This window comes from Hoplias malabaricus, chromosome 3 (genome assembly GCF_029633855.1).
Source record: "Hoplias malabaricus isolate fHopMal1 chromosome 3, fHopMal1.hap1, whole genome shotgun sequence".
In the NCBI taxonomy this organism is placed as follows: domain Eukaryota; kingdom Metazoa; phylum Chordata; class Actinopteri; order Characiformes; family Erythrinidae; genus Hoplias; species Hoplias malabaricus.
In genome coordinates this window covers 26,748,497-26,760,930 of record NC_089802.1, presented here as the reverse complement: position 1 = coordinate 26,760,930, position 12,434 = coordinate 26,748,497, and the positions used below count along the sequence as shown (strand labels likewise).

At 42.7% G+C, this 12,434-nt stretch overlaps 1 protein-coding gene across 1 annotated transcript; it reads left to right on the top strand.

Annotated features, from left to right (window-relative positions):
* Positions 1-10,304: 10,304 nt before the first annotated feature.
* On the top strand, positions 10,305-12,236 carry med9 (mediator complex subunit 9). Its single transcript, XM_066662616.1, has 2 exons — positions 10,305-10,457; positions 11,501-12,236. The coding sequence occupies exons 1-2, from the start codon at positions 10,354-10,356 to the stop codon at positions 11,718-11,720; spliced, it is 324 nt and encodes a 107-aa protein (XP_066518713.1). The 5' UTR covers positions 10,305-10,353; the 3' UTR covers positions 11,721-12,236.
* Positions 12,237-12,434: the final 198 nt, after the last annotated feature.

Here is a 12,434-nt window from a genome sequence, read left to right as displayed (position 1 = left end):
AAAGTGATGTTGAGTGCAAGGGCGGGGCTAAAGTGATGTTGAGTGAAAGGGTGGGGCTACGGTGATGTTGAGTGAAAGGGCGGGGCTAAAGTGATGTTGAGTGCAAGGGTGGGGCTAAGGTTATGTTGAGTGAAAGAACGGGGCTAAGGTGATGTTGGGTGAAAGGGTGGGGCTAAAGGGAAATTAAAATGGAAAAAAATGAATGAATGAATGAATGAATGAATCAGTGAATCATCTCTGAGAGCTGAACTCCAGCACCAAGCTCAGACGGCTGTAGCATTAGAGTTATTGAAAAACTCCTTGTACGAGTGTTTGCAAGACTGAGTGTCTGGCCCCTGCTGAACAGAGGGAGATATTTGTATGAACTTGGACGCAGCACCGCGGGCTAATGAGCCGAGAGCATGCAGCTCAATGTGAGAGCAATCACACTTGGAACACGCTAATCACGTATTTACAGCGCACGCTGAGCCACGATTGGCCGAGTGGGGGGCTGTCTGAAATAACTCCTGAGCACTGGGCAGACTTTTGGATGCAAACAGGTTATGTGTGAATATGGAGACAGACAGAGAGAGAGAGAGAGAGAGAGAGAGAGAGAGAGAGAGAGAGAAAGAGAGAGAGAGAGAGAGAGAGTGTGTGTGTGTGTGTTTGAGCTGCAAGTTCCTGCATATTCACATCAGCTCTGAGGGAAAGGGAAAGAGGAATTTTCCTACAGCGCTCTGACGTTTGCTCCTCGGTGAGATACACCACACTTTTCAAAAGCACACCTGCTTACTTTAACATAACCCAACTAGTGTTACCTGTCCACCTATAGCCCAACCACAGCTATGGCTAACCTAGCACAACAGAGAGCTACCCAGCCAACACACACACGTGGCCCAAATCAAATCAAATCAAATAAACGAAATAAGGTAAGTTGAGTGAAAGGGCGGAGCTAAAGTGATGTTGAGTGAAAGGGCGGGGCTAAAGTGATGTTGAGTGAAAAGGCGGGGCTAAAGTGAAGTTGAGTGAAAGGGCGGGGCTAAAGTGATGTTGAGTGAAAGGGTGGGGCTAAAGTGATGTTGAGTGAAAGGGCGGAGCTAAAGTGATGTTGAGTGAAAGGGCGGGGCTAAAGTGATGTTGAGTGAAAGGGCGGGGCTAAAGTGATGTTGAGTGAAAAGGCGGGGCTAAAGTGAAGTTGAATGAAAGGGTGGGGCTAAAGTGATGTTGAGTGAAAGGGTGGGGCTAAAGTGATGTTGAGTGAAAGGGCGGAGCCATAGTGATGTTGAGTGAAAGGGCGGGGCTAAAGTGATGTTGAGTGAAAGGGTGGAGCTAAAGTGAAGTTGAGTGAAAGGGCGGGGCTAAAGTGATGTTGAGTGAAAGGGCGGAGCCAAAGTGATGTTGAGTGAAAGGGCGGGGCTAAAGTGATGTTGAGTGAAAGGGTGGAGCTAAAGTGAAGTTGAGTGAAAGGGCGGGGCTAAAGTGAAGTTGAGTGAAAGGGCGGCTATAAACGTAGGTAAAAACTCTGTAATGTACCTTTAAAGGTACAACAGTGGTGTTAAAATCCAGTTGTGTTTCCTAAAGGTTCATTACATACACTGTATCTTTAATTAGGGAATATTGTACCTTACTCTATATTAACTGTAGATGTTAAAGTTGTGTTGAGTTCATTCGCCAGGACTTTTATTGTGTTCTTTTATTCTCCACAGTTGTATAATGAGAGATTACAGAGACCCCCCCTCTCTTTCTGGAGAAGAGAATGTAATGAACCTTTAGGGAACACAACTGGACTTTAACACCACTGCTGTACCTTTAAAGATACACTACACTGTTTGTAGCTTTAGTGACCAGTAACAAACATTTAATGTACCTTTTTTTTCTGACCGTGTATGGACTCTATTCTATTCTAGTTGTGTAAGCATTTAAAATAGATTCATCACATGATCCAAAACCTGGAAACTTTCTGAACAAATTTATGACCAACTTTATGAATTACAGCATGACATTGTTCTGATGCTAATGAAACATACTGACAAAATGAAAAGTGTTGTGTGTTAAAATGTGCAGAAGTGTGTTTGTGTAAACGACGTGTCACTCTGCTTCACTCAGAACAGCCTGTCCTTCTTGCAGGGGGCACACACTTATTCGCAAAGCTGGGTTCCTCCTCCTCCTCCTGCTCCACAATGCTCTCCTTCGGTCCTCGCCCCTCTCCTGGCTCTGCTCCTCCTGCGGGTCCCGCACGTAGTGTGGAAAATTTTCCCATTAAGGTGGCCATTCATGCATTTTTCACCTTTTCTCCTCTGAAAACAAGCTTCACACCCACACATACACACACACACATGGCTTGAGTTAACCGAGTTTGGGAGTGTAAGTGAGTTTGAGAGGTTTGTGTTTTCAATTTTAATGCACTAAGACGACTCAGTACAGCTTTGGTGTGTAAAGACCATCCCCCACACTCACGAACGGAACACCTGTTTGCGTGACTGCGTCTGCAATTGTGAACAAAGCAGATGTAATTTGTTAGAACACAACCACATCATAAAAACCAAACCACGACACACCATTCAGAACTGAAGTCCACATCTGTTCCTCTCACACTCAGACTCCGAGATGCTCTCACTCTCTGAAAAACTCTCACTGTGGTGGTACCCTCAATGGAAACCCATACTTCACCTTTAATTAGGGAACGTAACTGTACCTTATTCTATATTAACTGTAGATTTTAAAGTTGTGTTGACCTCTAGGACTTTTATTCTGTATTTTATAGAGCGGTGGAGCGGTGTGTGTGAGTAAGAAGCAACTGTATCTTTTAAGGTGGAGCGGTGTGTGTGAGTAAGAAGTGACTGTATCTTTTAATGTGGAGCGGAGTGTGTGAGTAAGAAGCTACTGTATCTTTTAATGTGGAGCGGAGTGTGTGAGTAAGAAGCGAGTGTATCTTTTAATGTGGAGCGGAGTGTGTGAGTAAGAAGCGACTGTATCTTTTAATGTGGAGCGGTGTGTGAGTACGAAGTGACTGTATCTTGTTGGTGTCTGAAGTGTAAATTGTCTGTAAGTGTTTATTCACTGTTTGAATTCCTTCAGAAACTCATGTGTAACTCGAGTTGTTAAGTTTTGTAGCACTTTCGCTCTGTTTACATTCATGCAGTTAGCGCTCTTCTGAATTTAGAGTTAGTTCCACCTTAAGTAATGTAACTGTAACAGTAAAAATAAGTCAGTGTTACCCCCAGGAATAGAGCAACATCCTCATCTTGGTTGTTGCTTTTCAGCATTTGGAGTTTCTCCGTTGTGTGTGACTCTGTGTCGCCAGGACTGACCCGGAATACAACTGATACAAAGTCATCTGAAGAAGAGCTGCAGGAGGTTCTGGAGTTACTGTTACTTAAGAGTGTGTGGTTTATTAGAACTCACACACTTTTTCACACACACACACACACACACACACACACACACACACACACACACACACTTTTACACACACTCTCGCACTCTCTCTGTCTCTCACTCACAAACACAACATGAATCACCATGATACACATCATCATCTTTATCCTTTATTTAGAACCTACATTAAAACAGTGACTCAGAGAGAGAGAGACTTTAGAGAGAGAAAGACATTAGACATAAGGAGAGAGAGAGAGAGAGAGAGAGAGAGAGAGAGAGAGACATTAGAAGGAGAGAGAGATAGAGAGAGTTAGAGACATTAGAGAGAAAGAAAGAGAGAGAGAGAGAGTTAGAGACATTAGAGAGAAGGAGAGAGAGAGAGAGATTAGAGATAGAGAGACATTAGAGAGAAGGAGAGAGAGAGAAGGTTGGTGAAATGTCTTAGAGCTGAAAAGTGTATCAGTGTCTATTTTCAGCTGTAAACGACTGACGCATTTCAGACGAACGGACGGCAGATATCCCACAGACTCCGTGATAACCCCCAGGAGTGATGGGATATTTTCCCACAAGGAAATGAATGTGTGTGTGTGTGTGTGTGTGTGAGTGAGAGAGAGAGAGAGATAGAGTTTATTAACACATTTTATTATTTATTCTAATGAATTAATAGTAAATTACAGCAGACACACAGTTAGAGAAAATGATTGTGATTCTAGAACATTACACGTTTTTATTGTTTATTTTAATCTTGTGAAGGCAGTGAGGACACAGCTCACACTTCAGGATGTTTACACAGGAAAGGCCAAGACAAACAATAACAAACTAAGCACTATACACACACACACACACACACACACACACCAACACACACCAGCCGCTCCCAGTCCAATACAAACACTCAGATCTGGCCTTCCCACTTCAGATACTGTCCAAACCAGAGGAATACAATATAGGAATATATTGTCCTTTGTGTCATAGGGATTATTTACATCACAGGGTAAACATCTTAGTGCTTAGAGAGAGAGTCTGAAAGAACACACACTAACACGTCTAAACACGTGATTTACACTGGAGAGGGGCTTGATAAACTTCTTGATCCACTCTGATCACGCTGTTTGTTGATGAGCTGTGTATGTTTGTTTAGTTCCAGGTGAAGGACTCTGTTCTGGAGTAGAGTCCAGTAGAGTCCAGTAGAGACCAGTAGAGTCCAGTAGAGACCAGTAGAGACCAGTACAATGGGTATTACACAGTGGAAAAACACCATAAAAGATGCAGGAATGAATGCATTACACAGAATTTCTGAGAGAGTTCAGAGGTTCTGGAGGGTTTTCTGTGAAAGACATAAACTCACGCTCCAGCCCTTGGGAGTCATTCTGGACCGGAACAAAAGGAAATATCTCAGTGAATTATGGAGTTCGGGTTTGAACTTATTTGAGTTATCATCTGTGTCCCAACAGAGAAGGAACGGCGGGTGAAGGAGGAGCAGGCGGCCGATAAACAGTTACACAACGTCAGGACATTCCTCATTGTGTGGTCTATATTCCTCTGTCCTTCAGAACCAGGTCAGCTCTGATTAACGAATCCAGAGTCTCTCACCGTGTTCAACATCTGAGTGACTGTGTGAGTGTGTGAGTGACTGGGTGAGTGTGTGAGTGACGGATTGAGTGTGTGAGTGGCTGGGTGAGTGTGTGAGTGACTGAGTGAGTGTGTGAGTGACGGATTGAGTGTGTGAGTGACTGAGTGAGTGTGTGAGTGACTGGGTGAGTGTGTCCAGGGTGTGTTCCTGCTTTGCGCCCAGAGCTTGACTCTGAACAGAATGAAGTTGTTACAGAAAAGGAACTAATGAATGAATGAATGAATGATGCTTTATGTACAAAAGTCACAATTTAAAAGCACTTCTGAAAAGCACTTTAAAATTAAACTAAACTAATCCTAAAGTGTCGTGTCCTATAACCGATGGGGAATATACGGCACCTGTTGGACTGTATTGCGGCAGTATTGCCCTGAAGGTGGCGCTTCTGGGTTTATCTTCACTGGTCGGTCTGCAGCCAGATCCCAGCCACGCTTATCTTCAGCAGAACAGCACCACATCTGCTGGGACCTCGTCAGTAACACATTAGTGAACCTGCAGCTGAACTCTGACCAAAGCCTAATGTTCTTGTTATGAATTTCGAAGAAAAGCTTCGCGATTACATCTTTCATTTCATTAGACAGAAGAGATCATCCGCTCGGACACACAGCGCTTATCTGTCAGTTTTCTGAGTACTGAGGAAAACCCCTTCCACTCTATCCATCCTTTCTCTCCCTTCGTCATTTTCCTCTGTCTTTCTCTCACAAAAACACACTGTTTCAGACAGTGGAGCCATTGGGAAAAGCCCCTGAGAGGCAGAAGCATGATACACTGCAGTACAACACACACACACTCACACACAGTGGTAATGGCTGTAACTCTGGACAGAGGTTGATGGAAACAAACGTTTGGCAGATTGTATTTTCGAGTAGTTAATATATGTTTCTTATGTGGAATATAAGTAATATGTTGCAGTTGTAGTAAAAGTCATTTTCAGTATTTAGTATAAGTACTGTGTTTTAGAATACGGTCTGTGAGGAGTGTGGTGTGTTCTCTCTGTGTCTGCGTGGGTTTCCTCCAGGTGACAAAAGTGTCCGTAGGTGCGAGTGTGAATGTGTGTCACCCTGTGAAAAACTGGCTCCAGGGTGTGTTCCTGCCTTGCGCCCAGTGATTCCGGGTAGGCTCCGGACCCACCGCCGTCCTGAACTGGATAAGGATTACAGACAATGAATGAATGAATGAACGAATGAATACTTTATTTGGAGGATAAGTATTTTTTTAGTATTTATTATCAGTATTTTGCAGTATTTAGGGTTTTTTATTTGGAGTACTTATAGTATAAGTATGTTGAAGTCTGTGGGTGTAAGATGAAAAGTTTTGGCCTGTTACAGCTGTGAAGGTTTTTTCTCTTATTCAAACAGATGTTATGTAAAGTAAACACAATGACATTATAACACACTTTACATCAGTGTCTGTCACGTGTGTCTTGCTCGGTGGGATCTTTATTGGCTGTAAATCCTCATCCTCCTCCGCAGTGGCGGCTCGTATCCACCGAGGACTTTCAGAGCCACGGCAAACAAAACACGGACAGAGAATAAGTAGCGAATAGCAAAGAGCCACTCAGTGATAATAGCACAGTAATAACCCCATAATACAACAACAACAACGGCATGATAGCGACACGTGAGTGGCCAGACATTGTTCTACCGTCCAAACATCCTAAGTGTGTGAGACCTGAGAGAGGTGTGTGTTTACTCTGAGGAGGAAAAACAACCAGCGCCTTCATTTATCTGTGTTCATTCATGTCTAATCATCAATGGCCTGTCCACTCGTCTGATTCGCTGGATTAATGTCCGTTAAACACAGGAGGAAAGTCAACAGTGGAAGTCTTTTGTTGCTGTTTTGTGTGTGTGTGCGTGTGTGTGTGTGTGTGTGTGTGTGTGTGCGTGTGTGTATAGGCTGGGTCTCATGATCACAACTCTCTGATTCATGTGAAGTGCTTTGTGTGTGACATTAGATGTTTTCAATATTACACCACATTATTAACGAGATGTTTAAAGAGATTTTAATCTCTGCGTGACTGCCCTGGTTCAACAGAGATTAAGTAAAAGCAGCTTCTACACTCTCAATAAACTTTAAAAACTGATGAGTTAGATAACAACACTCATTATGACACCAGTTATGTCAAGATTGTCACACAGCCCTTTGAAGTGTGTAAGCATTATAAAGTTTTTCTCAATGTTTTCGTCCATGTTTCCCATACATCAGAAGTTATTCAGTTATAAATGATCTAATAGTTCAATTATATCATAATATCAACAACACAGCAACAGAGGCGGGGTATTTAGGAACATCGTTCCCTATGTTCAGTACTGAGGATGTGTGTGTGCTCTAAGAGAAACGAAGACAGCACACACCTCAAACTTTCTTCTCGGGAAAAGCTACCCACATCAGCAGGTGTTTAAACAGGAGCCGGAGTCACGTTACTGAAACACTGCCTGAATAAAACTCATCATGATAAACATCTCCATCTTAGGCACTCTACACTGCACATTACCTTTTAGACAGAGAGAGAGAGAGTCAGAGAGAGAGAGAGAGAGAGACAGAGAGAGAGAGAGAGAGGGAGGAAGAGAGAGAGAGACCGAGAAAGAGAGAGAGAGAGACAAAGAAGAGAGAGACTGTGAAAAGACTAAATGTATTGATTTATAGAGACAAACTAAATGCATGCGTTAAATATGTTGAAAGAAATATTGATGTTATCATGTCAATGAGCCACAATAAGAAACAGTAAAGTGCAATGAAAAACAGTGAGACACAGTGATGTGCAGTGGAAGACAGTGAGACACAGTGAAACTCAGTGGAAGACAGTGAGACACAGTGATGTGAAGTGGAAGACAGTGAGACACAGTGAAGTGCAGTGGAAGACAGTGAGACAGTGAAACTCAGTGGAGTCTCATGTCAATGAGCCACAATAAGAAACAGTAAAGTGCAATGAAAAACAGTGGAGTCTCATGTCAATGAGCCACAATAAGAAACAGTAAAGTGCAATGAAAAACAGTGGAGTCTCATGTCAATGAGCCACAATAAGAAACAGTAAAGTGCAATGAAAAACAGTGAGACACAGTGATGTGCAGTGGAAGACAGTGAGACACAGTGAAGTGCAGTGGAAGACAGTGAGACACAGTGAAACTCAGTGGAAGACAGTGAGACACAGTGAAACTTAGTGGAAGACAGTGAGACACATTGAGAGCTGTTGTTGTTGAGCAGCTCCAGGGATTTTATCTCCTCTTGCGTCAGTGAGACTGAACATGACTCCAGTCATGAGACATTGAAGTGAAGCGGAGACGCTGCTAAAAAGTTAGGACACCTCTGAAGACTCGGTTCCCTTGTTCCCTTGTCTCTCTCTCTCTCTCTCTCTCTCTCTCTCTCTCTCTCTCTCTCTTTCTCTCTCTCTCGCATAAAGTAGAGGATATCTCAATTTATTTGTCACTAGTTGCTCCATCATAAAGTATATTGGCTGGTGCCTGTCATCTCCAGTGTGTCCCTGCATTCACCAGCAGCAATTTCTCTCCTCTGGCCTCATCACCTGTGGGCTTTTGTGGACTCAAGGCCAGAAAGCGCACGCAGTTAAACTGTGCTCAGCTTTGTTGCTTTGCTGACCGCGCCCGATGGTTGTGCAGCCTCCCATCAGTACAATTCAGCAGCTCACACTGATAACCACACACCGGCTGCAGGTGTGTTGTGTCCTGCTGAGTAAAGCCCAGTGTGAGCGCAGGGTCAGAGCAGAGCAGTCTCCTCCTAAACCTGCGTAAACCCTTCAGTCACAAACACTCTGAGCCACTGTCTACTGGAAGTACAATGAGCATCATTTAAACCATCCCTCTCACACAGTTCAATTAATGTATTCATCAATAAATGAGCAAACAAAGTGGAAATGAATTACACACTAAACAGAAGTGATCCAGAAGTGATTCACTCATTCTTTACCTGTAACCACTTTGTCTAGATCAGGGACACAGTGGGTCCGGAAAAAAATACTGTTCTGTACTTTATCTTCCCTTGTTTATAACGGCTGTACTCATCACAGAGATGTCACAAACAAACACTAAACACATTATCAGTAACAGATCCTGTGATGGGAGAGACCTAATTAGCATCTGAAATTGGCAGTGACTAAAGTGGATATAAATAAACAAACAAACAACCAAAATCTCATTGGTAATAATTACACATCCCATTAAAGTCATATTTAGCACTGAACCAATTCACAAAACCATCACTTGTGACGCAGAACCAGGCCACCACAGACTTTAGTCATCGAGGTAATCCCAAACGGCTCTGTGCTCACTACGTAGCGCACTACGCAGATCCTAAAAACATAATATTGGATAGAGATGGATCTGTAAGTGAGTGTATAACGTCCTGGATGCTGTGTACTGAGAGAGGGAGTCTGAGGTGAGTGTTTGTATAAGAGCTGCTTGCTGATGTTCTTGCATTTGACTGATTTATAAGGGAAGAATAGATGTATCCTTCACTCCTTCACATTTCCCATAATACTGTGTTATTAGAGATAAACCCTGTGTCTGAAATGGCTCCCTATTCACTATATAATGCACTATTATAGTACATATATATACATGGGTTATACACTACTCTTTACAGTGCTTTGTGGGATTGTTTGAGTGCATGGAAAATTGTCCACTATGTGTTCGGACACTACTACAAAATGGTGGAACCCCAAAATAGTGCACTATATAGTGAATAGGGCAGAGTTTTAGGCACCATTTCAGACACAGCAACAGTTTTTTTCCAGTTTCAGTGGTTGCCCATAAGAGCCCATGTTGACAGGTGTGTCACAAACCCTTTATGAGGTCTGGATAGTTCCCAACACAGTTTTATAATTCATTTTTAATCATGATCTCCCTAAGTGACATTTACTGAATATCCTGGATGCAGTCACATGAGTGTGTGAGTTTGGCAGGAAGCTTAGCATGTCTGACCAAGCCACTGTTTTTTGTATTTTTTTTTAGTTCGTTTACAGACAGCAGGGCTTCGTAAACACATTAGAACCGTTTCCACCCAAAAGGACTGGGGAGCAGCACAAGGTGAGGAGACATCCTTTGAAATATAGAAGAAGTATTTCTTAACAGTAAATTTCCTTAGAATTATTTAAAGGACATAGAGAGACATTGAGAGCCATCTCTGAAATGTGCAGGGTCGTGGCCCACCAGGACCAGAGCTAGAACCAAGATTAAGGACTAAGGACCACTGTTATAAGGGGTATGGTATGTACATCCATGTAAAATCTTCACCTTTAAATGGACTCGTGAGACTGCATGAACAACAAGATATCGATTATGCCATTTTATTTTTGACACAGCCAAATCCAAACGTCTAATCTGACATAGTACACTAGCTAGGGCGTAGGGATGAGGGATTTGGAGCAACCCTCAAACATGGCGAGCAGTGTACCGGCTGCGGAGGAGTCCGAGGATTATTCCTTTTTACCACTCATTCATGACATTATTAAATGGTATGAACACTTTTATTCGCATTTATATAACATAGCGACTGTGTGATCCACAAAACAAGCAGAATATACCGACTGGACATACTTACAATAGAAAGGCAAACAAGAAAATTAATCAAAATGTTAATCGAAGAACGTGTATTAGCGTTTAGATGAGTAAAATATAATGTTGTTGAAGTATTTTAGTTGTGGAATCAATCAAGTTGATGAAGCACAGTGTTAAAACGACCTGAAATCTGGATTGTATTCTTCGAAATATCCGTTTCACCTTAAATGGCGTCGTTTACTACTGCAGCATTTAAGGTGGAATGAAATTAACCAACCGCACAGTCCGCTTGGTCAGACTACTGTTTGTAAATTAAAAGTCTATCTACCATTAGGAAAAGGACAGTTTCAAGTGTTTTAAGCCATTTTTTTCATGAGCATTTTCTTTTTGATGATGTAATTTGAGGAAATGTATATCTCTTTTACACACTCCTGACCGAATCACCTAAATTACTCCAAAACCCAAAACTGCCCAATGGAGAAAATACCACTCCTCACTATTTTCTTATTGTTTTACCACATTCATATATTCTGAATGTTAAATGGGAGTTATTTTTGCTGTGTGTGGTGTAAGAACTGCCCAGACTCCTTGACTGAGACTCTCCTATCATAGAGTCTGACATATTTTTTTTTTTATAAAAGGTTCACACAGCTGGGGTTAAACCATGCTAAACACACAGCACAGGAGCAGAGACATAAGGAAATTAACCAACAGTGTCAAAAACTAGGGCTGAGAAATAAGAGCACTGAGTAAAAATGGAGAAAACTGTGTTCTCCTCATGGCAGAGAGGCCTTAAACCAGCCAGTTCAAATATGACACCCAGAGGTCTGCAATGGAGACCTGATTTTAGTTGTTCTAGGGGACATAAGGGACTTTTAGGGAAAGAGGATTTTAAAACGTATCAGACTTGTCCTTTACTGTATTTAATGTCTTATTCTGACTCTAGATCTTAGTGTATTCACATGAATCCTAACTCAGCTCCTTTGTTTCTGGGCTGCAGTATGGAGAAAGAGAACCAGGACGTCCACCAGGAGCTGAACAGACTGAGGGTGCGGATCCAGGAGGCGAGGGAGCAGATTTTGGCGATGTCCGGCATCAACTGCAGCCCCTCGGCCCAGCAGCTCAGGCTTCAAACACTTAGAGAACAGGTTCACACCAAAAACCAGCTCCTGCACAAATACAAGGCCCTGTGCATGTTTGACATCCCCAAACCCTCCTGAGGGGCACGTCTAGAACCTTCTGCGGAACATGAAGGACACAAGAACCAGGAGGATTATTTATTAAAGAGGAAATGCCTCACGATTAGGCAGTGATTTTAGTCGGACTCTGATATTGTTGACTTTGAGATTGTTTTTGTTGCATTAGTTGGTCTGCTAATACAAAGCTGGATTTAACTTAATCTTTGTTATGTCAAAGCTTTAATCTAATAAAGAATATCTTTTGTAAAGGAGTTCCTTCTCATGGTAAAGCAATGTGTTCTCACTCAGCCATGCTACTTCATAGTGATAGCACACTCCATATTTGACTTTTTCTTCGGTGCTTGTTCAACATTGTGTGAATCTGGAGGCCACCAACCACACACTGTGAAACAAGACCCCGGTCAGTTTTCTGTGCGCTGCCTGTGTCTGAAAACACAGGATAAAACAAGCCGTTCTGATTCTGCTCCGCTTCTGACATCAAGTGCAGAGACTTTAAAATGGCCCCGCCCCCTCATCTGAGTGTCCAATCACAGTGCTGGACCCGTGTTTATGTGAGAGCACAAAGATGAGGTTAAACATAGCAAAACAGACACGAGCATGGAGCGAAAAAATGTGGGGTCGGGGTGAACAGCGAGCGGCTCATTATCATTTAAAGGAACAGGTGCTGAAAGCGGGTTTCCCGAACAGGGCTGTTTACACAGCGGGAGAACACTGCTGTGGGGTTTGGGCCCAGAA